General features: G+C 38.6%; 2 protein-coding genes and 1 pseudogene across 3 annotated transcripts; 1 reads left to right on the top strand and 2 right to left on the bottom strand.

The window, feature by feature from the left end:
- The first annotated feature begins 332 nt into the window (after positions 1 to 332).
- Positions 333 to 8,571, top strand: LOC139135647 (protein mono-ADP-ribosyltransferase PARP3-like). Its single transcript, XM_070703151.1, has 11 exons — positions 333 to 497; positions 1,317 to 1,556; positions 1,914 to 2,039; positions 2,450 to 2,650; positions 3,106 to 3,247; positions 3,991 to 4,268; positions 4,527 to 4,628; positions 5,319 to 5,405; positions 6,009 to 6,186; positions 6,557 to 6,703; positions 7,252 to 8,571. Exons 2-11 carry the CDS (start codon positions 1,371 to 1,373, stop codon positions 7,419 to 7,421), a joined length of 1,617 nt encoding a protein of 538 aa, XP_070559252.1. The 5' UTR covers positions 333 to 497; positions 1,317 to 1,370; the 3' UTR covers positions 7,422 to 8,571.
- A 285-nt stretch (positions 8,572 to 8,856) lies between these two features.
- Positions 8,857 to 13,908, bottom strand: LOC139135648 (galactosylceramide sulfotransferase-like). Of its 2 annotated transcripts, none has more exons than XM_070703152.1 (3): positions 13,844 to 13,908; positions 12,131 to 12,266; positions 8,857 to 10,915 (listed from the first exon to the last, which is right to left on the bottom strand). In XM_070703152.1, the coding sequence occupies exons 2-3, from the start codon at positions 12,229 to 12,231 to the stop codon at positions 9,820 to 9,822; spliced, it is 1,197 nt and encodes a 398-aa protein (XP_070559253.1). In that variant the 5' UTR covers positions 12,232 to 12,266; positions 13,844 to 13,908; the 3' UTR covers positions 8,857 to 9,819. The 2 variants fall into 2 exon arrangements, with proteins under 2 accessions (XP_070559253.1, XP_070559254.1); XM_070703153.1 differs by having other exon boundaries at positions 8,857 to 10,912.
- Positions 13,909 to 15,051: 1,143 nt separating this feature from the next.
- Positions 15,052 to 24,426, bottom strand: LOC139135646 (ATP-binding cassette sub-family C member 4 pseudogene; annotated as a pseudogene).
- Positions 24,427 to 25,367: the final 941 nt, after the last annotated feature.

The following is a 25,367-nucleotide window of genomic DNA, read 5'->3' as shown; positions in this document are numbered from 1 at the left end:
AAACCTTTCTTTATAGATATTTTTCCGAAATTCTTTCCTGAATTCTTTCCTTGTACTTTGGGTTAAAAACGTACAGTGAAACGGAAAACTTTCAGACTAATGCCATTTAGTAAAATACTTACTTCGTTTAAAGTCAATAAAAAGATGGGAGTTTTCATACATAATACTAGTTGTAATTCAGGCGGGAGTTCAGGCAGTTTTAACCTGGACGGCGTGTACTTCTACGGAACAGGCAGACGTACGACGATTCAACTATAAAGTAGCAGCATTGCAGCATGTTGTGACATGTATGGACGGTCGAGGGCGCTGTACAGAAGTGACGTCATTTCAACAACCGAGTTTTCATTGGTCGATCGGTGGGCGTCGTGATAACTTGTTCGGGCATGTCGTTTTCCTCTGCTATTTATAATACAACTCGATTGCATAAATAGCTGACCTTTTACGAAGCTGTCAGTTTGGACTGCGGTGGTTACCAACGCACAGACCGGACCTAGCCTGTAAGTGTTAGGACTGTTATATGATCTGATATACAATCTTCACTATCGGACTGTCCAAAATTCGAACGCCAACAACGATTTTTGCTTGACAGAAGATGTTTGTTTGCTAGCCCGGGTGCGGAGTGTAACTTGTGTGCTCCACCAAGTCTCTGAATGTGTATTTATGGACAAACATGCAAACCAAAGTTCTGTACAAGCACGTTCTGGGCCGTGTTACAAGTAACCTCTTCTCATGCGTTCGCAAAACAACAATTTTTAAAACCTTTTGTCGCAAAAATGACGCGAACTGTTAACGTGTGGCGAGGGCAGCCACGCCCACTTGTCCAACTTAAATTTTATCCCTCAACGTCACACGGTTAGGCACAGCTGCCGAGGGGCTGTCGAAAGGTTATAATATCACAAACACTCAAGCAACACATGACGCACTTTCGTTTATTTTAACCAAACGCTCTTATGTGAATATGTCAGCGTTTTATTTGTTACACGTTCACGTTCATATAGTTCTATTGTTATCAATATTAAAATTTTAATACATAAATGGGTCATACTAAACTGCAATGCCTGAAACGGTCCTACTACGATGGCTTCATATGCAAATTTCTCGATTTGCTTGCAACGTATACAAATGTGTACGGCACAAAGGCAGCACACAGCAAGCCTGCACAAGTTATCCTTTGAGTTTATACATTGCCATAGCAACATGACGCGATATCACTGGCTGAGGACACACAGGTGTAGATCTTTTCATTTACGCTATACGGTATTTTCCGCAAACACTACAATAATTATTGCAATCCTCTTAATTTATGCTATCATCAGAGCTAGCAAGTACAAGACACCGAAGTTCCAGTACAAATCAGCTGCCTGAATACAATGCCACCTAAACGAAAAGCAGCCGCGAAGAAGGCCCCTGCCGGAGGGAAGAAAGCCAAGAAAGCTGTCGAAGACGCTGAGCCATCCGATGTCAAGTCGGCCATTGAAGCGTTGAAAACAGCCGATAAAGGAAAGAAAAAATCAGCCAAGGTGGACCAATATTGTAGTCTGAAAAATAGTGCACAGGTACGTAACTGTACTCTTCACCTATTCTATGATCGTACTTGTATATGAACGATGTATGTAAACACAATTTCACTCTTTACCACTAATTATAAATATTATACAGATTTACAGATAAAGATGCATTTGATCAACCTGGCCCTCATTAGTTATGTCTTTGTATGAGCAGCAAATTTCTAGTCGCAACACTTCAATGACCAGAGATCATATGTGTGACTGCATTTGTGTAGACAGAATCATGAATAATTATTTTTTCATCTGACATTCTTAAGACAGTGTAGATAGGGTTCACGTTAGGAAATAATGGAACATTATAAATTGCCTCTCACTGTGTGTGATTATTTTGTCTTTTCACTGCAGGTGTTTGAAGATTATGACTGTATGTTGAATCAAACCAATATAGGTCACAACAACAACAAATACTATGTCATTCAGCTGCTTAAGTATGGCGCTATCTATTATGTCTGGAACAGATGGGGCAGAGTTGTAAGTCTCTCATCTTTCTGTTAATGATGTCAGTGTGATAAGGTTCAGGAAGATATGTAAATGATGTACCGTTTCAGTTGACGCCTATTATTACTGCATGAATAGAATGGGGGAACAAGAATGTGCAAACAAAGTGATGTTTACCAAGGTATTTGCCTTCAAAATTTATAAACAAACTACTTCAGCTTTAAATTTGGAAAGCCCAGCGTCATCTTATGGTTCGGTAAACCCAACTTTATGTTTTGTTTACCATTGTTGTATTTGTATTTCGTTTTGATCATTCCTGAAAATTGTTTCAAATAGGGACTATGTAATAAGTTTTAGTTTGTGAGTTGGCTTTACAAGACTCAAGTACTCGTCAGTTTTGGAACATGCATGATTAAAACATGCCCTCCCTTTTGTTTTCAAAGGGTGAGCCGGGACAGAATGCACTGAAAGGACCTTTTTCCGACATAAAATCAGCGCAGTCGGAATTTGAAAAGAAGTTCAAAGACAAGACGAGAAATGCATGGGGCAACCGTGACAACTTCAAGCCATCTCCTGGCAAATACACGCTGCTTGAAATGGATCAAGATGAAACTGAGGAAGAGGTTGCAGAAACAGAGAAAAAGGTAATTATCATGAAATATCAACTCCAATTTCAATCCTTATGACTCATGTAAATCATCATATTCAACAAAATTATAATGGTCCAGCAATGTTACTATTCTCATAACAGGTTTTGATTTTCAAAACTTGAGATTTTCAAAATAAATGCAACCATTTATTTTACTTAACCTACTTTCTGAATGTAAGGCTAACCACAGAATGTAATGTGACTCTCTGATATCAACCGTGAGGACAAATAGGTCAAAGTACAAAAAATATTATTTTGGGATAAATTGATTTGTGCAACTCATTGAAAAATTCAAATTTCATACATTCTAACATTATCCATCAGGGAGATGCATGACATGACTAAATCCTACAGCTATGGATGGTTTATGCTCTGAAATGCTCTTAAATTTTTGTACGCTGGCTAAAATAACAAGAGAAAACAATTTCTGTTTCATTTTAAATATTTCAGTTGGCCCAACTTGATGAGATAGACGGAGTCAAAGTAACCAAGAAGGTAGCTGCGTGTCAACTTGACAAACCAACACAAAATCTGGTGCAACTCATCTTTGATAATGACATGTTCAAAGAACAGATGCAGAATTTTGAACTTGGTAAGGCAACTGTACCATACAGTTGTATCTTTTTTTTTTACAACCTGATTTTCAATTGATAAGGGAAATACATGGTGGGAGGGGGGTCTTATTATTATTGCCACAAGCAATTGTTCTTCATATGCATTGGAACTGTGCCAAGTATATGTTGCAAACCCACCACTGTTATACCAATGTCATGAGTTAAATACTCCATTAAAATAGCATTTGAGAAATCCGTACGGCAGTAACCTTATGGAAAATGACATTCACCGGATAAATAATAGAGTTGTTACATTTACCTCTGTGATATGATCATCAACACTAAACACAGGTAGCCTTAATCAAGACTTTCTCCATTTGATCATGACTGCATCATAATCAAAGAAACACAAATTTGTCTCTTTCCCATGTTTAGAGCTTGTCTCTAATTACATTTTATGTATGTGTATATGTACATTTATAACATACGTATGCATGTGTATGGATGGATGAAGGGATTGATGGATGGATAGATGGGTGGATGTATGCATGTAGATTCTGCAGTCTACAGCAAGCCATGCATGCACTCACCTACTGCAATATCATAGGCAGTAAAAGTATTATATAACATACCAGTAATATGTATAAATCTCTGACAAGCAACATACTGTCATGTGTGATAGATCCATATACATCTCTGACAAGCAACATACTCTCATATGTGATAGATGGATCAAAGCAGACTCTGAACTTTTTTGTACTGTCTCCATTCTATTTAACAGATGTCAAAAAGATGCCCCTTGGTAAACTTAGCAAAACACAGATAGCCAAAGGTTTTGAAGCACTAGAGGACATTGAGAAAGCCATAACTGAATCAAGAACACGGGAACTGCAGCAACTCACGTCCAGGTTCTACACACTCATCCCACATTCCTTTGGAAGAAAAATACCACCAGTGATTAACGACCCAGAGATGGTGCAAAAGAAGAAAGACATGCTGTTAGTCCTTGCTGACATTGAACTTGCTCAAAGCTTGCAAAAAGACAAGGACAAAGCAAAGGTAGATATTTCGAGGTCGTATTTTCTTCTCTTTCTTTCTACAGTTTATTTTCCTTACATTATCACTAATTTAGCAAGAAGTTCATATGAAATACACCACTGAGGTATGAATGTCATCATAGGAAAGCGAGTTGTAGAAGAATCTAATTATGAACAAGTGACATGTTTCTCTTCAATGACCTTTCAATCCTCTGAACTTTTTGAGAAGTACATAACTTGAACTGCTCAACAACTTGACACTATTGTCTGTTTAAACCAGGCTGCAGTGACAACAACAGAAGTTCCACATCCACTGGATGTCAATTATGGTCTCTTGATGTGTGGTCTAACACATGTCAAACCTGCAAGTGACGACTACAAGGTAAGAATGACCTCAGTATTAAATAAGCTAGTACTGGTACAACGGAATTCAAATAAATTGGGAGTATTTTCTCATGTGACACAAGTTTTGGAGGCAAAGTAAAACCATTCCATAGAATAAAAATAAAATCAACTCATCTGCACGCTGCCAGATTGTAATGGTGTGTATTTGTATAATCTGCAGTAACCTTAGTCTTTCCTTTGTTGCATATAGATGACATGCGCCCTCTATTAAGAACAGCAGGGATCTACAATACACCTTTTCATTCTGCACCAAAATAATTATGAAATGCATCATGTTCAGTTTCTTCAAGACGGGCTGTATTTGTATATAGTTCCAATTTTTATTGTTGTCATTGAAATTTTGAGATGGGATGAAAGCTAATCTGTCAACACTAGCATTGTATATTGTCCAATCTGTGTATTTAAACATACTTTAGGGTGAACAAATAAATGTTCTGTTATTGAGAACAAAAATAACTATCAATAAAATTTTTTCAAAAGTTACTCCAATCATCCCTTTAGTATATTTCTCTCCTATATGTATTTGTGTAGATTTTTTACATTGTATAAACTACTCAATTGTAAACTATTACAATCATATGCATATATTAGGAGATACCGAGTTCCGCATTTGCTAACTTCGTATCAGTAAGGTTAATGGAGATTTTTTTCAATCACTTTAAAACAGGTAATTCAGAAGTATATGGATGCAACAAAAGGTTGGTGCAGTGGTTTGAAGATTCTAGATGTTTGGAAAGTGGACAGAGACGGAGAGGTAAGTTTTGACAGACACTATACCTGCCGTCCCCTTGGCCTCAAATCAATATTTTTCCAGAATAAAAAAAACCTATTACACAGTCGCTAAGAAAATCATGAACAGTTAAGTTCTCAAGAATGATTTCTTTACCAAGCCATTCAAGTTGAATACCAATCTTTTCAACTTAAGCTAGAACACACCTAGGTGCCTAAAAAGTGAAAGACTTAAACTTTTACTCAAACTTTCCTTAAGGAATTTTTCAACCATTCTCTTTCAAAATCAAGAATAAAAATCGGGGGTTACTGTGCAAAATATGGTATTAGAGAAACAAATAACCCAAGATTTACCATTACTTAAAATTCAAAATTGTCGCCATCCCTGTGTTAACTCTACGAAGAAAAATAAAAGTTTAGAAATTTCAAAAAACTAAGCTGATGAAAAGTTTTTTTACACGAAAAGCTTATAAATGAATCCCAACAAGTGGTAGATCAGAAAAGAATTGTAAAAGTTTAAGAGTCCAAATATCTGTCCCCGAGGCATGTTCTACCTTTAAATTTAATCACAATTTTCCTTCATCATCCACAGTATATTGGTATGAATTCATGGTTCTTATTTTTGCAGGATGACAGATTTTCAGCTCACAAAGATATCTCCAATCGTCGCCTCTTATGGCACGGCACCAATGTTGCCGTAGTTGCAGCCATCTTGAAGTCAGGACTTCGTATTATGCCTCATTCTGGTGGTCGTGTTGGAAGAGGCATTTATTTTGCTTCAGAAAATGGCAAATCAGCTGGCTATGGTGGGTAGTACTTTTATGTGTGCAATGATTAATCTCAATATTCTCTTTTGTACGTCACAGTCTTGTTCAGTGTTGTAATATATATGTATACCTAACAATTGGGTGGCTTATATGAAAAAACCTGTCCATAACTTTCATGTTTCAATTATTCATAATCTTCATAATGATTAATTTCATTGTTTCATGAATACCATCAAAAGTTACTTATCTAAATATTTTTTGCTCATGAAGTCACACTGTGTAAGGGAATAAGATTTGCATAATGAAAACATTGCTCGACTTCCATGTGTTACTTCAGTGTTCTTTCCATTATAAAGTGACAACTGTTTTATAGAAAATGCATTTTTTGAATCTTTTTGTTTTGTTGTAGTTGGCAGAACCGGCAAGAACATTGGCATAATGTTCTTGAATGAAGTGGCTTTGGGGAAAGAACATGAGATAAAACGAGACAATGGTTCTCTTGTGAAAGCGCCGCCAGGATATGACTCAATCATTGCCAGAGGTCGCCAAGAGCCAGGTAAGATAAATGAAATGATAAATGAAAATCAGATTTTTTTGTATTGTATATTGACTGTAGTCTGCTTTTTCATATTTAGTTTACCTTTTCGTATTTGACCTTTGGGTACGTGTTCTTACAGGATTGGCAAAGTTTTGAATGCCTTTAAAGGAACAGTAGCTGTATCTTTTTAAGATTTTTTTTTGCACTATGTTTTTGATTTCTTGTTCTACTCTCCAAAGCATGTTGAGATGCGTAACATTTACATGTAGCTCAACAGCTCATCCTTTACTCATACAAACTGTATTAATATTTTTCTTCAATGGTGAATTTTATTTTGGACAACAATTCAAATGTCAACAATAACAGTACACTTTACATGCATAGTGTATGTTTCAGCGTGCTTTTGGAAATAGAACTAGAACTTGCTGCAATGCATACAAAACAAATATTGTGAAAAAAATCATCAAAAGTCATAGATGCTGATCCATTAATTTATCTAAGCATGTACAGAATACATAAATGTATTATTCTTATTCGATGGATATTCTCTGCTTCACTTTTTCTAGACCCTTCAAAGGACACCACCATTGAAATTGATGGCAACAAGGTCACTGTACCTCAAGGCAAACCAGTGAATCAACCCAAATGGAAGGACAGCTATTTCTCACAGAGTGAATATCTTGTCTACAAAGAGAGTCAAAACAGGATTAGGTACCTTCTTAAACTCCAGTTTTAAAGCTTTATTAACATGTTGTACAGCGTTCCTCTGTCCAAAACCAAACTGTCATAGTTTGTCTCAAATTATACACATATATTTGTGTATCTCATGCGATGAGACATGTAATTAACATATTGGTACCAGTACTGTGTGAGTGTGGTTGTATGTAGTACTGATGAGTTTAATTGATCATAAAGTTTATGTGACGCGGTTTCAAGAAGAGAGCTTTTAGAATTTGGCCATTTTGTTCTCACATCTGTAACTGTAAAAGATGCAATTTTTGGTTTGTTTTTATTATCCATATGATACAAAGTTCTTTTTAAATGTTGGCGTCAAGCTCAGATTTGCAATGTGTAGATAAAGCTATAACGCCAATTGTTTTATTTGATTATTGCCTTGTTACTTTCAGCTCTTTTCATGAATGTTTCAGCATCAATAGGAATTTTAGGCGGTTTTTTTTAAAAGTTGTGTAGATTGATGTATATTCAGTGTATTTCAACTTAGATGATTCCTGTTACATTGTTTTATTGATCTTTAACCAGGTCAGTCATTTTGTGGCATTGAATTATTTTATTTTTCAAAAATATTTTTTGGATGCATGTGTAATCACAGGAAAATAAGCTAATATGTGGTAATATCACATGTTACATCTATCACTATAGCAAAGCAATTTCCGTAAGTTCTGAAAGTTGTGTTTGTATGACATGCTACTCTGTGATACCATTTTCCAAAGTAAAAAGCTGCTTGTATACTTTGTTGATTATGAACAAATTGAACAGAGGCTTCAAAGACAGGACAATCCCAGAGACGTTTGAATTAATGTTTGGATCTTTTGAAGATGAAATTATTAGTACTACATGTATTGTTGTAGCGTACAAGGAAGATTGTGGCAGTTAAAGAGAGACCATTTAAAAATTATTTTGGATTTATCAGACCAAAAAGTGCCATATCCATGCATATTTGTTGCATGGCCATATTTGAAAGGTACAAATTTTTGACAACACCTTGTGTGAATGCAATTAAAAGTGTCAAATGTGTGTACTAAGATTCCTCTAAGGAAACATTGAGAAAGTACAGGGTATTAAACAGTAGTAGTTTAACAAGATTTACAAAACAAATATGCTGCTGCTTTGTCTGTGTTTTTGTAATAAAAGGGAAAGAAATTTAACACCCAGCGAGTTTATTTCTTTTATTTTTTCTTTCTTTTCTATTGATGCATACTAGTATTCTTCATGAAGTAAAATAGCAAACATGTATTTGCAATGCCATTGGGTAATGTGAAGATTAGCTTTGTCTGGCCATGTTCACCATTTTACCATTGGTGGCGCTGTTCTCAGGATGTGGGAGGAATACTGGAACATCTTTGTCAAAACATTTCGGTGTCGTACGAACACAGATGTATGCTTATTAATTCAAAGGTCTAAAACAACCTAAACCAATGCAACTACTCGAATTTTCAAGTAAATTATTTAATGGAGATTTCACGTTTTTGGCCCTTTTTTTCGACATACTGAGAAAAACATTTCATATAATAATATAAATCGAAAATAAATCGTACGACCACTGTAAAATGTCTGCTCTTCGCAGGAAAAAATTAAAGTATTAAAATGATCTCTATAAGGCGTTCTTCAACGAGTGGTCCCAGTATTCATAGAGTCAAACAGGTTTCAATGCCACACGGGGAAGTACGGAAAGTGTTGCAAATGAGGGCGCTGTCTCAATATCTTCATTGAGTCAGTGCTGACGAAGTGATGGACATTCATCGTATCAATTTTTATGACTACATGTATTATAAGACAGGGATGTTACAAATTTTCAGGAATGATAGAGCAAAATTTGAGCACAGCTCTAACCCACATCCCGGCACAAGTAGTGTTTACTCTAAACAGTCCGTAAGAGGTATAATCAAGTGGGTAACCTCTATATGTCCATACTACAGTAGCGAGAAAGGAATCCTACCATTATTACACAAAATATTTCCTGATTGCAACTGTAGCATATGCTGAATCTAAAAAAAAAATAGCGGGAAAAGTCTAACGGGTGGACAAGCATTGGGTAAACATTTCCTAATAACTAAATTTATGTTTCAAAGAAATAAAATATTGCACCATAAGTTACAGCAACTTTGCATCTGCACGTCCGTTTCATTTCCCTACAAAAAATTAAATATAAAAGATTTTTAATCATAAGTTGTCTATTATTGGAATCACTAAGAAGCGCGTTTTGTCACCTCTTTTTTTCTGAGGAACATTCAAAATGTTGCTATGGTACAGTCTCATTGCAAGGGACCACATTTCCAATATTTTGTATCTAAATATATAATATCATTGTATGGACGCTGTATTCTGGAACACTGTTTCGTACAAAATGGAAGTCATTGCACAAATCTGTGCGCAAACCTTCTCTGTCACTGTTGTCACTGCGCTTGCAGACGGAATTTAGGAAGGGAGGACGATAAATCATTTTTGAGTTGTCTTTTTCGCAAAACTTGGGTGCCAACGTTGCCATCCCAGCTCATCACTGAACAGTACGATGGGGCGTCTTCCCTGAGCATCGTGTCATTACGTCTGTTCTTGTACGTGATGGCATATCGTCCTCTATCGAGACAATCCGACCACATTCTGTCTAGAAGTCGACGAAACTCGGCTAAATCGTTCTGGAATTCTGGCCCATATTCCTCAACTTTCCTCCAAAAGGTAGCGTTAAAATGTCGATACAGCTTATCGTCGGCAGCGTTCCACTGGAGAATTCGTTTTCTCTTCCAGTCGTCAAGTTGGAACCGTAAAAAACTCGGTCTACTATTTTGGAGTATGTATGCAACATCTTCAAACTCCCAGCATAAAAGTCGTTTCAACAAAACAAGGGATTCGTCGAAGTATTCCGCGATCATGACAAGGTCGAAGTCTTCTTCAGCTCTCATTATCACTTGGTCAATTTTTGTGGCATTGTCAAAATCGTCCCTTTCAAGTCCAATGTCAAAGATCTGTCTGTTTCTCAACAGACTATCCGTGTACGGACTGTTGTGTCTGTAGTAATGATGCGGGTTGGAGAGAAATACCCTGAGAGGATCTAAACGTCCCCCGGTGTCTTTGGCTAGTTCCACTATTCTGGTCCCCATGCTGTATTGCCCGAAGGTAGATTCAAACTGGGACACAGGGTTGCGGATTATCGTTATGTACGTGGCATTTGGAATGACCAATGCAAGCTCTTTTTTGTTGAAAGGCACGTGGATGGCCAAAACGTCGTAGCTACCGTTGCTAGCCTTGAGCGGCGGAACGGCGTCATTCAACATTTCTCTCCTGAAACGAGTAACGCGCGAAAAGACAGGCTGTCTCATCGGAATGAGAAAGGAAAGGTTGTGGTAGTATCCAAATCTCATAAGAATTGATGATACGGTTGTACTGGCTGTCTTGTAAGTCTTCAGGAATACAATCTTTGTCTTCGGGTGATCACTGTGTCCACAAGACCAGAGTGTTGTCCGGACAAATGTAATACTGGTCTGCCAAAAACTGCTGGATAAAATGATATTCTGTTGTTAACGGAAAGAAAATGTTTGACCGTTGTTACTGCAATAAACAATATATCGATAGTACAGATAGAAGTATGCTGTATACACGTACAGTACTCGATTGTATACAATGACAGAGGATTAAAAATTACACGGCTATTTCGGCTCGAAATGCATATGTTCTAAATCGAATTGTTAATGACTGTACTCCTCTTCTTTTGAAGATAGCGGCATTGTTTGCCATCGCGTAACGTTTCTTTGTGTTTTCTAATATTCCAATGTCTGCTTCCGTCTGGATCAGTACACTCAATCGATTTTAATTGAGTTTTGTGTCCGACTCGCACAAACATATTGTTTTTCTCCACATTTTAATGTGATGTCGTAGCTTCACTGGAACCTTATTGCCGAGTTGTCTTTTGCCCTTTACGCCGATAACTGCATCATTTTGTATTGTTTTTTACCAGCTAGCCAATAGTATCATCGCTTTAAAACAAAACACAGCACCAGTTGAACCGTAGTCAATGTGGCATTCCCAAACAGCATGACAAACCATCTGCCCGATTTACACGTCCAACCGAAAATTCTCCTCGGCCCATTTTTAAAGTACTACCACGCTTTTGTCGCATAATGCCTTTGAAACCAATGAAATTTTTCAGCACACTTTATTTTGAATACAGAAGCGTTAAGTTTATCACACACATTTAGTCGTGTATGAAGAGTACATGTCGTGTTCATAGTTTTGCTGAAGAGCTTCCATACTGTAGTTGGAATAGGCTCAAAAGACATCGTTCGTTAGATTTTTATAATGACAAGCAAATACATATCCGTCCATGAGTGCGATACAATGAAGAATCTTTGATGTACAAATGACAGTTTTGCTAAAAACATACAACTACAGTCTTTGACACTTCCAGAAAATTTTATTCTCGCTATTGTTTGCATTACTACCCCAAGGAACGATCCCCAAAAGACAAGCACAGTATACACGGACTGACATATGTTTTTCTATTTTTGCACAGAACATCAAACGATTGATTCCTGGCTATTTCCGTTCCAATTTAGTGATTGTTACATACGCTGAACTCATGGATTATCCAGACAAAAATAGTTATGGTTCATTTAAAGAACATATCAAAAGTAATTCGGATATGATAAAACTTACCCGACATCGAATACGAGAACCAAACAAAATTACAAATCAGTATTAATGAATGTTTACCTGATATAAACTTCCAAATTATACATTTCAACAACGAATGCCAAAACGGTCAGGGCGAAGAGTACTGCACACAGTTGTTTCCAAGTGACTTGCAACTTCATGATTGACGGACCATCTATAAGTACCTTGCGAAAAACTGTCCACAGAGAGAGAGAGAGAGAGAGAGAGAGAGAGAGAGAGAGAGAGAGAGAGAGTCTGACTTATAAATCTTCAAACCGTGCTAATAGATAGCTAGAACCTTTCAGTTCTGTCACAAGTATCCAATTCTGAACGTCGAGACCAATTAGGTTAACAGAAATTACAGGGGAGAAGGTGTTTTTGTGGATGGGTCACAATTTTACGCGCAAGCATTGAAGGGACATCATAATACATTGGAGTCTATTGGGCAAACAATTAATAATTTTCCCTAAAAATCAAGCAATATCTGTACAAAGAATGAGAAATTATATGTTGGGAATGCCCCATTGACAACGGTTCAGCTGGTGATAATAAAATTGGCTGGTTGGTAAAAACAATACAAAATGATTCACTTATCGGGGTAAAGGGCAAAGGCAGCTCGGCAATAGGGTTCCAGTGAACCTACAATATCACATGAAAATGCGGAGATAAACAATATGTTTGTCAACTCAAAACTTACAGCAGCAGACATTTGAATATTAGAAAACGCGAAGAAACGTCACGCAGGGGAGGGTCACTGTTTCTTGAGCACTAAAATTGGGGACTTGTTTTTCTCGCAAACACTTTTGAAGGGTCACTATTTTTCGCGCAGCATCATTCTGAAAAACACCGGCCCTCCCCTTATAATGTTGGACATGAAATTTTCATGGGACTCACGTGCACGGGTATTAATACAATTCAAGGAAATATTTAAAAATTCAATTGTCGGTACGACAAAATTAATTCTGGGATTATATATACAGCAATGACCGCTGTCGTCGACAATCTCATAATAATGCAACATCTTACAAGACATTTCTGGTTGGTCTGAGGTCACATGCAAGGAGGGCAGTCGATCACTATGTTCACAACGAACAACGTGGTTCTTCGTGACGCTCAGCACATATCGCCAACTATTCATGATTGACTATCCAAGATTGTTTGCATAACATAAAGAAGAAAGTCATTTAACTTTTTATCAGCTTTCGGCAAATATAGATCAACTTGAATGATGGAATTTTAATGAAACTTAAAAGGATAACTGTCCCGGCTGATATGTTCAGCTCCAAAACATCAACGTTGCCTATTCACGATAAGACTATACTTAGAAATTGTCTGGCCATTGAGAAAACAACATCAGTCTGTTACCTAATACAGAGTTAACAAGAACGACAACATATATGCAAAGTTTTTCTTCGTCAAATTACAAGTAGAAACGCAACGTTGCCTGCATTAATTCTCATTATTGCTCTGGCAAATAAGTAAACAACGGTACTAAAAAGCTTAAAGGAATTTTGACTCCTTTTCATTCCACACGCGTTTTCCTGAATAACATGCGTAGCCTGTACCGAAATATGACAGAGACATATGGCTGTGATGTAAATTTTCAGAAGTGAAATTTTTTTTCCAAAAGTCTCGCTAAGGCTGTCAAGGGTCTCGGTTGCAATCTATTTTATGGTGTGGAATTTTCTAATTTTTTCCGTGACTCAACTTATAAAACTATTGCAGGGTAGGGTATGACAACGATCTAACAGGCTAACACATTGTATCTCTTACCTTTACTCTACTAACGTTGATTCAGTGATTGTGGAAAGGAGAATGGACCAGATGGACAGACCAGCCAGAGGTCAACAGCTTCACATCCGGGGAAATGGTTGGAAGATTACATTTCAAGAGGATGGGTGAGGGCGATCGTGTCAATTGCTTTGCGTGATATCGTTCTGTACTTGCATAACAAACAACAAGCTATGAAATCAAAAGTAACTTTTTGTTTTTAAATTTCCATTGTCACCACTTTCTTTGAACACTTATTAACAACTATCTACTGTTGATTGACCAATCAGAGTGCTCAATTCAGGGTGTTTTATTTACTCGTAAAGCCTTGGTCACCAAATTCCAGAATGACAGCGCCGTAGTAAAGTACTGTCCAATCAAAAGTGAACATGTCATATTCTGTAGACATCTGGTACGTTTTAATATTCAAATTTGGTAACATAGCGGAAACCAGCTGCAACACGAAATCTGCTGTGCCCTAGGGCATTTATATAATGTGCCCTAGGGCATTTATAGGATGTTCCATTACATAAGAAGGCTATTTCACAAATAAAAGTTTTAATTCATATCCTAAACATGTTACATTGACAAAGGGGACGGTTGACGTAAACACATTGAAAACGAAAATATATCAGTTAGGGACGATAGTTTTTAAGTCGGATAAAACCCTATTACTCGGGCTCTTCTGGTATATAAAGTCCAACCCTACGATAAAATGTCTCATCCTGCGGCCTCGACATTTTAGCGTTGGGTTGGACTTTATATACCAGAAGAGCCCTCGTACTTGGGCTTTATCCCATACATAAAAGGTTGGGATAGCACATCATAAAATCGTCTCTTCAACTGCTTTTCGGCCGTGATATGTCAGATGCCATCTGTTCCCGGCGTCTCAACCAAACCTACTTCGAATGTATCGACCCTAAACGGACAATAGGTGTAACTTCATAATATTTTGAATTATTTGGTTCCAGAAAATTTACAAGCAAGAATTCTTCCTCTACCTAGGGTACAATGAAAGCCTTCGTTTTGCAAACACGACGCACTATATCGTGATACACTGTTCAATGACGAATCAGTTTTAGTCCGGACTGAGGTTCAGTCATGTGCTATGGACATCAAAGTGCGTAAAGGCTGTGTTAACAGGGTCGGCATAAGGCATCTCGTCATGATTTCTGGACAAGGACAAGAACGTCTATATTACACACCGTAAAAAGGATGGAAAATGCATCAAAGTTTATTACTTATGGGGCCTTAAACGTGGTGGGCGTGCTTGAAAACACTCGCGCGATTACAGAATACGGTCAAAATTTAAATACAGGGCAATGGTAAAATATTTGTAATTTTCTCATTATTTAACACTTTCTTCCTTGTGAGTACTTGAATAAAATAAAAAAAAACCAAACAATTGAATAAAATCGAGATTTATCGACTGCAAAATAGAGGAAGAGAAAAATTAAAACGAATGATTCATGTTGTCAAGGTTACACAGTTTACTTTCCATGATACACTATTTTTTCACCTAAGACGTGGCAGCTTTTCCGCCGTTTTGTAGTACAGAATGCAGATTATGTGAAAACGGCTTTGTAATTTACGGCGTCAGGCCTGTCATAACGAAATTTCCAATTTCAGAATGCTGTCTTGAGACTGTCTTTCCATTATTAATGACTACAGATTTGAAACCTTTAAACACGAACAAATAGAACTTTTACCAGTAAAAGTGTCAGGTTCATGAACTAAAACTATCTTTTCAAAGATTGTAACGATCGGTTTGTCAACACTAGATCTTCATTTCTTAAAACCGACATTTCGCTCTCCCATATGTTCCTTCATTAGTGTGATGTCATCTTTAATCTTGGTGGAGCGTAAAATGTATCGCGGCTTCAGAGAGTCTAAACAGAACACATCAGTTGGACCAATTTGACGGAACGTTTTTTAGCGCAGTCATTTAAATAGCAGATCACACAACCCTTTCACACAGTGTCTTTGAACGTCAAGACGGTGAATTGTTCATTTCAGCGACCATGCGTCTGAAGATGCCGTTTTCATATTGCAGTAGTTCACACGGTGTATCAAACTCGACTACCGTTCCCGTTTCCATGACTAAAATTCTATCTGAGTTCATAACGGTGTTCAGTCGGTGTGCAATAGTCAAAACGGTGCAGTCCGAAAATTCGCGACGAATTGTCTTTTGAATCAGCTCGTCTGTACATCGATCAACATTAGCAGTAGCCTCGTCAACGACTAGAATGTTGTTCCTTTTCAAAATCGCACGAGCTAAACAGATTAGCTGCTTCTGTCCTACACTCAGGTTAGCTCCCGACTCTGAAATTTCACTCTCAAGTTGCTTCGGCATGTTTTCCACAAGATCCGTTAGCTGCACCCTTTCCAAGGAGTCCAAGATTTCGGATGAGCTGTACTTTGAGAATGGGTCTAGGTTATGCCGCAGTGTACCGGAGAAAAGAATCGGTTCCTGGGGTATGACCGCTACTCTGGACCTGAGTTCTTGCAAGCACACATTAGCTGTGTCAATTCCATCGATCCTGATATGGCCTGTGATGTGCTCAGTCATTCGGCATAGTGCATTTACCAAAGAGCTTTTACCGGCACCGGTTCGGCCAACGATACCAATTTTCTCGCCTGGTCTCACCGCGAATTCCACATTACGAAGAGCTTCAAATTCTTTATAACCGTGTCTGTAGGAAAGGCCAACTCCCAGGAATTCGATGGCACCTTCTCGCGGCCAGTCATCTGGAATATTTCTCAGTGCCTTCCCAGGGTCCTCTTCTGGTTTCAGTTTCGTGTACTGCAATGCGCGGGCAACGCTGTTAACATTGTCTTGAACGTACGAGCTTAGCTGTACGACATACGACAGCACACCAGTAGCAACATAGAAAGACATGACCAGAGCAACTTGCCCAGACGAAACCTGGTCTGCCATCACAATGCAGAGAACGACGACAGCTCCGAGAGAAAGAGAAAAGAAACTATTCACATACAGGGCCAGCCAACGAGGGGCGCTCATTGATATGAACCAAACAGCCGTGTAATTATCGTAATATTGGTGAAAGTAATTCTCGAAAGTTGATAACATATCGAAAGCCCTGATACTATGTAACCCTTGTAGAGAGACAGACACCTGGGAATATATGGGGTCTCGACTAGATGCCCGCAATTTTTCACATGCTCGAATTGTTCGGGTATAGTTGATCCCCGTGTAATAAACAGCCAATAGGAGAGGCAGACACGGAATGACGATATATGCATTGATGTAGACTGACGTCACTGCGATTGATGCCAGATAGACACAGTTCTCGATGAACTCGGACAAGTTAACGACAAGGTCCTGATCCATAGCGCTGACGTCATCCGAAAATCGGTTCAAAATCCTCCCGTTTGGATTGCTATCAAAGAAACCAACAGATGTCGCCACAACCGATGTGAACATACCCTTGTAGGTTTTGTCGGAGCCCGTGTGAAGCAGGTACCCTAGCACTACTGAACGGACTAAAAGAGTTGTCAAATACACGGACACTGTAGTGATGTAGACAGTAGCCAACCAATAAAGTTCTCCGGGTGCATACATATATATGCTATCATCAATTTGAATTCCTGTGTTGTTTGGTTCAAAAGCGCTACTTGGTTCAGGCCAATTTTTCCATCCTGCCAAGGCCATATCACTCACAAAGAGAGCCAATTGGCCAAGTAAGTTTAAAGACAAGTAGAAGAAAGTGAGTTTGATCCCGCTTTTATAGATAAACTCCTTACAGACAGACCAATCAGCAAAGTTTGCAGAAGCTTCGTAATAGTCATCCGTCTCACATGCGATTTCGTCGACGCTCGGTGTTTTCCGAAGAATTCCGATTTTGCGGACTTCACAAGGCATCTCAGCATTAAAGTGCAGTTGTTCCTCATCATTCTGTAATTGAACATCTTTAAAACCGATTTCCGTTTTCAGTAACCTTACAGCATCTTGGTCGCCACGATGAACAATTCTGCCCTTTCTAAAGACGAGGAGTTGGTCAGCTTTCTCCAGGTATTGCAACTGATGTGTGACTAAAATGCGGGTTTTGTTACCAAGGAAACCACAGATGCATTCCTTCATAATATGGTTGCCGACAACGGTGTCAACTGCACTCAGGGGATCGTCCAGGAGATATATTTGAGCATTTCGATATGCAGCCCTTGCAAGTCCGATCCTAGCTCGCTGGCCACCGCTTAGATTGCGCCCTCCCTCGACCAACTGAGTCCCATCACCGTCCTGGAGTTGTTGCAGATCCTCTTTGAGGGCGCACGCGTGCAGAACCTCTTCATACAGTTTTGTATCAAATTCCTTACCAAATAGAATATTTTCCCGGAGAGTTCCAGGAAATATCCATGGCTGTTGTGGGGCATAGGCTACACTGCCGTTCACTCGGACAGAACCGGTGGACAGGGTGAGCTCACCAAGGGCGGCTGCCAGCATTGACGATTTGCCGGCTCCAACAGGTCCAACTATACATGCTAGCTTCCCACACTCAACTTTAAATGTTACGTTCTGTAAAACGAACTTTCTTTCTGTTTCTTCGCCATGACGACCAGAAGGTTTGATCACATTTTCGTTGTCACCTTCTCCCGAGTAAGATGACACGTTCTGAAATACAAAGGCTAACTTTTCGTTCTCTGCCCTTCTTCCATTCGTGTTATTACTGTTACATACTGTTTCATCGAGAATCAAAAATTCTTCTACCCGCCTGAGCGAAATTCTTAGTTCGGACACATGCTGGATTGCTCCAGTGAGAGCCCACCCGACCATCCAAGATAGAAACGACGTAAGAATTGTCACCAGAAATGACTTCAGTGGAGTGAGTTCGTCTCCTAGCAACACGATCGTTACTATCGTGATGAAAGAAAGAAACTTCTCGGTGCAGTAGACCAAAGCTGACAGCGCCAAATAGGTGAGTGAGTATTTCTTGACTGTCGCAGATTCATGTGCTCGAATTTTGTCCATCAACTTTGTGAACGGCTTCTCCCAAGCGTAAAATTTTATCACTCTTATGCCAGTGATGAGTTCACTCATAAATTTGATCCTTTTGTCGCTTATTACCGCGATTTGTTCTGTTAGTGACGTTGATAGTTTTGCCGACAGAATTTGTAGTGGGCATGAAACGGTGACGAGTACGGCGACACCCAGAAGCGCAACAATACCTACATGGTACCACAGGAGGGCGCTGATAATGATAAGTGACAGAGGCGCTGTCCATACAGAGTGGAGATACCAAATTGCAGCGTCAAATCTCGCAACGTCAGTCGATAGTAGATTGATGACGTGCCCGGTGTCTATTTTTGACAGGGAATCAGAACTTAAACGCAATGCTTTATGATAAATTAAACAGCTTGTAGCGATCCTAGCCTGCATTGCTGATCGACTCCACAGTAATGACGGGACGTTTGTGAAGGCTTCCAGTAAAGCGCATGCCGTGAAAAGAATTGCACAGATATAAGCATAGGTCTTCTCCTCGGGAAGATGTCCACTGCTGAATAAAAATAACAATTCTCTCGTGATCAAAGGAAGAGCTATAGCGCGCACCATATCCATGACAAAAACCACCGCTCCTGTTACTGCGAACTGCCTCCAAAACTGGGCAAATATAGCCCTGATGAGACTCGGTCTTCTTCCAGCTCTTCCTTTGACATTCTCTTCATGTTTCCATCTTCTAGCCAACTCCGTGCCAAGATGTTCTGCCCTATCACAAGAAGCTGGCTCGAACAGGTCTTCTTCCGTAAGTTCTTTCTTCCAGGCCGTCTTGAAAATAGGATTCATCCACGTGAGCAGTGACCATGACAACCAACCCGCACTCTCCGCGGAGCATTTTCTCCTCCTTATCTGTTTAGGTTTCATCGTAGTTGAAATCTTCCGCAATCGAAGCGTATAATTTCTGTCAAAACGGAAAACAAAGAATATATCAGTATTCTTCAATATTAAGAATTATCATATTAATCATTATCATAATAATGATTCACATTTAATGTTCCCATAATGTTTAAAAAGGGAATTAATGTTCAGCTACTGTAACACACAAGTTTGATGTATCTTCTTTGAATTGTTTTATATTCATTTTATTTTTATGGATAGGAAGATATAGGTAAGATTCATCATGTTTACCACAGACATCAGGTTCCGTTTTACGTATTGTTAAACAGTTACATTATCATATTCATATCAAACCAGTCTAAAACTGTGCTGCTGGGTTTAATCCTTCCCCTTCGGCTATCTCACTGTGTTCATGTCTGTATTCTGTTTGTATCTCTCGCCACCTCTTCCTTTTTTTATCTGTCTCTACCGCTCTCTTTCTCATTCCCCCTCTTTCTCCCCTCTCTCGCCACCTCCTCTCTATGTCTATGTTCCATTCTGTCTCTGATGTGCCTCTGTCTGTCTCTGTCTCTGTCTCTCCCTGTCACTCCTCTCTCTCTCTCTCTCTCTCTCTCTCTCTCTCTCTCTCTCTCTCTCTCTCTCTCTCTCTCTCTCTCTCTCTCTCTCTCTGAATTAGTAGTCATATAGACTTTATCAGTAAGACAGATTATTATCCTATTTACGGGCTAATATCCTTTTTTCTCCCCTATGCTCTTGCAACAGAGGCGCTAAAATCTGTCTTCTCGATGAGGTATGATATCTGGGCAAACTAAATTTGTCGAAACCAAATGCATTGGAACCGTGTGGAACGGTTGTCATCGCTAAAATTGATTGCGTGACGTGGAATATTTTCTAACACTGTTATGCTGTTTTTTGTACCATCTCTATTGTTTGGAGGTTAAAATATAGTAACAGTGTTCTAACAATGAAACGAAAATGTATACTCAGCACTTAAATCATACTGGTAGATGTATGTCCAAGATGGAAAACGTGACGTATCCATAGAAAAGACGCAGTCAATTGTTGTCATGTAAGGCTGTTTTACATAATTTTATTGTTCCATTGTGTATGTAATAATCGAATACTATAGGCGCCATGCAACAAGCTGATTTTATAGTATTTGTTATTGCATGATTGGTATTCCAAAGGATCCATATGTCGACATGACGACAGTAAATTATTGTCGAAATAATGCCATCATGGGTTGTCCAGGAAATTATAGTCCAGAATCTGTGAACTTTAGGGATGGACCATTAAAGCTAGGGAGGGATGCATGGCCAAAAGTGATAAAAAAATCTGTAGGCCTATAGGGTTTTCAGAATTGGAAATAATCCGCAAAGCAAAAATCGCTAAAACATATAGCGGCCGTGGCCGATAAAGATCGACCAGTAAAAAGTTGTAGTCGTGGCGGAAAAACGATATGCAGACTGCAGAAAATCAGGAAAAAATAAAATTTGAAAAAATAGTATGTTGTCATTCCGACTACCCTCATCACTTACGTGAAATTCTTGTATGTTTTGCTACCCCGCGGGAATAGCACGCGATAGAGCGACCAAATGTAGTGTATGAACAGGGCGTTCTGAAAACGTATTATTTTACTTTACTTTAAAACTGCTCGGTTTAACGGCCAATCGAACAATTTCTTTTAATGATAAAGCTATACTTTACTGCAAATTGACTTTCCGCCTGTTCTTTGCCCAATCCTACATTAATTGTTCTTTGCCTCAATCCCACATTTATCACAATCGTCATGTGCCGGGGTCGCTCATGTGTACATTTGAGTTAGTACATCCAAAGACGACGTGGCGGTTATCATCACTCGCATTAGCTTTTACTTCAAAACTGAGTACAATTTGAGTCACCTTGTAATATTGTTGTACTCAAACTTCATGTAAACACAATATGATGAGTGAAATGTGGCCCAAAAACGATCAGTAATAGTATTGACTGAGATCTCGTCATACTACGTGTACTTTTAAATCAATCGACTGTGAATAGGATGTTATTTTCGTGACTTGGAAGTTCGATATGCGGGCTGGTTATTATAACGTAAGAAAACAGAGAAGAATGAGAGAGAAAGAGAGAGAGAGAGAGAGAGAGAGAGAGAGAGAGAGAGAGAGAGAGAGAGAGAGAGAGAGAGAGACTGTATTTGAAGCAAGCTGAGAGTGGGGCAATGGAAAGTCACAGATTTCACAGGAGTAATGTTAGGGAAAACCAACAGTGTGTTTTACAAATAAAATAACTGACAAGGATCGGGACAATATACATCATTTTCACTACTTTTATGTGGTAACACAAGCATCTCTCCCTCTCCTTTCTACCTGAATTCCATGAAGGATGTTGATTTACAGACTCATAGCCTTGCCTACATATAATGCACTATGTACAACACTCAATTTGATTGTTGATGAATTCTAGTCTGGATTACTGTGATCGTAAAAAATTACATTGCACATTATACATTAGGTATTACACAAATAGACTGTGGTGACAAGCTGAAAACTTAGTATTTTGTCATGATTTTGGAAGTAGAACAAGAAAATACTATGAAAAAAAGCAAAAAAAAAAAGCAAAAAAAAAAAAAAAACGAATTAAAAATCACCAAAAGTTACAGCAATTGGACCTAGCGCAACTATAGAGAAGGGCATGTATTAGTGCACCTAGCGATGAGTCGATCTGTATTTATTCAGGACTATACGAAGCTTTTTCTGTGGAGAATTTTTTTATTAATGTATAATTTTTTGGCGATTTTAGTATAAATATATCCTATGTAAACGCTATTACTAATCTACAATATGACCAGCGTACGTCTACCTTTGTGAATTCGATAATTTTCGAGACGACCAGTTTTTGTCGTCGTTTCCTATTGGAAAATTTAGCTGATTTGTGTTCTATCTTCTTGCCACATACCAAGTATTTCCTCGCCTATTGCAATTTAGCTAGTGGAGAGCGGACACAGTTGCCGTTACGTGACGACAGATCAAGAATCTATCCAAGGTCTTCCCGAATACATCGTATGTAGACTAGTAGATGTATGGAGACACAGAAAGAGGACGCAACAAACTTGGGTTGGCGGAAGGGGCTTTAAACGTGGACGCTGTATATAGTACTGAAAAAAACCGACAGTAATATCTAGTGGGTTATATTATCGTCATTCCTCGTCCGCTTTTCCCGCCGAAAGCACTTACTGCGGTATGTGTTTTCTGGTTAAACAGTGTTTATAATACTCAAAATATAGTAATAGATTTTCCGCCAAAAGAGGATTATATTACATTTGTTATTGATCGCCCCTTTCCATCGTTCAAAGGAACCATCGTTTTGTACGTCAGCAAATGTTTGATGTACGGCAATTAATCACGAAGCAATATCTGTAGCACGTATTATGTCTGCATTCTGTACAGTAGAAAGCGTTGGGTATTGCGTGTAATGCCGCAACATTCATGTCATAATTTCCATTTCACGATGTCATTGACAGCCGATGCAGCTATGCCAAAGTATGGTCTTGAAAACTTCAGATTAAATTACACCAGCCTTCCCGTTTTACTCCATAGTCAAATTAGACTTTTCACGAATACCATACGGTTATTTCAAGGCGAAAATACTGACAGATCAGAATGATGCCAATAACCGTTTTGATTAGAAAATTAAGAGGCCGAGGTCGTAAACTATGATTCACATTTTCTATTTCCTGAAATGAATTAAACGCATTCTATTTTAATGGAAAATGTAGAAGAACATATGTGTTCCAGATTGTTCACTTGTCTTGTATGTATGCTTTGTTGGGGATAATTCGTGCAGTAATATGTGGATGACAACATGTTCGGTGCTTTCTCGTCATATTCTCATTTTCCTATACAGTGCCCACATTTTTTGAAGGCCCCCTCGATTTTCTATTGTTTTGATGCGCATAGCGTCTGAGGCGAAGAAGTTTCATCCAACAAATACTTCATCGTCAGCATGATTAACGCGTCAACCTTAATATTCCATTTATGCGTACTGAGTATGATTTCGTCACGTCGCATATGTTTTACAAGCAAAGTAAAGTGATCAGCTATGACCATAGACGAACCTCCACGGCCCACTCCGGCCACAGAGACGAAAAGCAGATAATCTGTACCGCGATATTAAATGTTTTACATGTACCATTACTATCGATTTTTGTACGAAAGAGTGTATATTTTCATCCTGATCGAACGAATAACTGCCAAAGTTACGACAACCACGTCAAAGTAAGTCTGTGGGTCGTACTCGCAAAGGACGCAGAACTTCACATTTCGATGTTCTTAGCTGAACGGTTAATGCAGGTGAAAACAAAAATTACATCGCAAATATCAGCGCTTGTTTTGATTTAACCGACACGTCTTTGCTGTCAACATAAACATCTAGCATATTCTCACCACTCGTTGCTGTTTGTATATGACAACCATATGGTTGTACCTTTACCGTAGCCACACGCTATCCATCGGACTCCACACAGCCTTTGCACCGAGATTAAGGTTTGTTACGAAGCTATCACAAGATCATTTGCGATATCAAATGACCAAAACGCGACAACAAAAAGAAAAAAGAAAGTTGTGACTATTACCTGGAAAAAGGCTTACGATGCTTCTGCTGTCGATTTTGCCTTGTTGTACTGTTTGTTGGCCAGAGATTGGGATTACAGTTCTCTGAATAGTGTTGATGCACGCCTCTGTTATTTCAGACATATGTTTCCGGCTTGATATTGTCAGATCATATAATTATGCATATCCCCCGGACACATTTATCTTGCTTATTAAGTTTTACATGCATAATGTGAAACTATCATTTCCTGGTATTAATTACATGATTATTTGCAATCAAAACCTTCATCCTGTTGTAAATTACAGGTGTCAGCACTTATTGAGGGACAGTCACACAGTAGAAACAACAACCTGCATGGATACCCAGACAGATGAGCAGACAGACAGCGTCTACTTGTATATTTTCTGTACGTCCATTTGTTTGTGTGGGCCCAGGATTGTCTTAATTGCAGCCTCGCTGCTTTGGTTGAGCAAATACCTGTTGCCATTACACAAGCCGACAAAAAATTATGAGAAGTGTGTTACAGCTATTCGAAATCATAGAATAGTCCGTATACAACGGAATTTTCCTAACGCCACTAATTTGGGGTGAACACTTGACAGATGTATGTGACTTGGAAATTGACAGGTTCTTTTGAAATTGACGAAATTTGTACATTTGTGCAGGAAACAAACATTGCGATTTTTCAAAAAAAAAGGTAACCTTTTGTGTGAACCGCTGAACGTGTCACTTTATTCTTCAGTGAGTGACATGGCTTATTTCATCGAAAGAGCCGTATGTTATGGCCGATTATGTCATGTCATGAATATACAATAGTGGCGACAAGGAAGGTTACATTATTCCACTTTCATTACCTTAACTTTCAACACTAGAAAACATTCATATGTTAATAAGATGCAGACCGTTTAGCCTTCAACGCAAAAATATGTTGTTGTTTTGTACCAGTCACGAATTGTCAGCAAGGGTCCTTTACAAGGGGCAATGGAATCCGGCTAAGATATACTGGTTTTTGCATTCGGAACGGCAAATGTTTTATCATACACGTTCTCTATCTACTTTTTTATTTATTCTTCG

Source organism: Ptychodera flava, chromosome 6 (assembly GCF_041260155.1).
Source record: "Ptychodera flava strain L36383 chromosome 6, AS_Pfla_20210202, whole genome shotgun sequence".
NCBI lineage: Eukaryota > Metazoa > Hemichordata > Enteropneusta > Ptychoderidae > Ptychodera > Ptychodera flava.
This window is presented reverse-complemented; position numbering and strand designations above follow the sequence as displayed.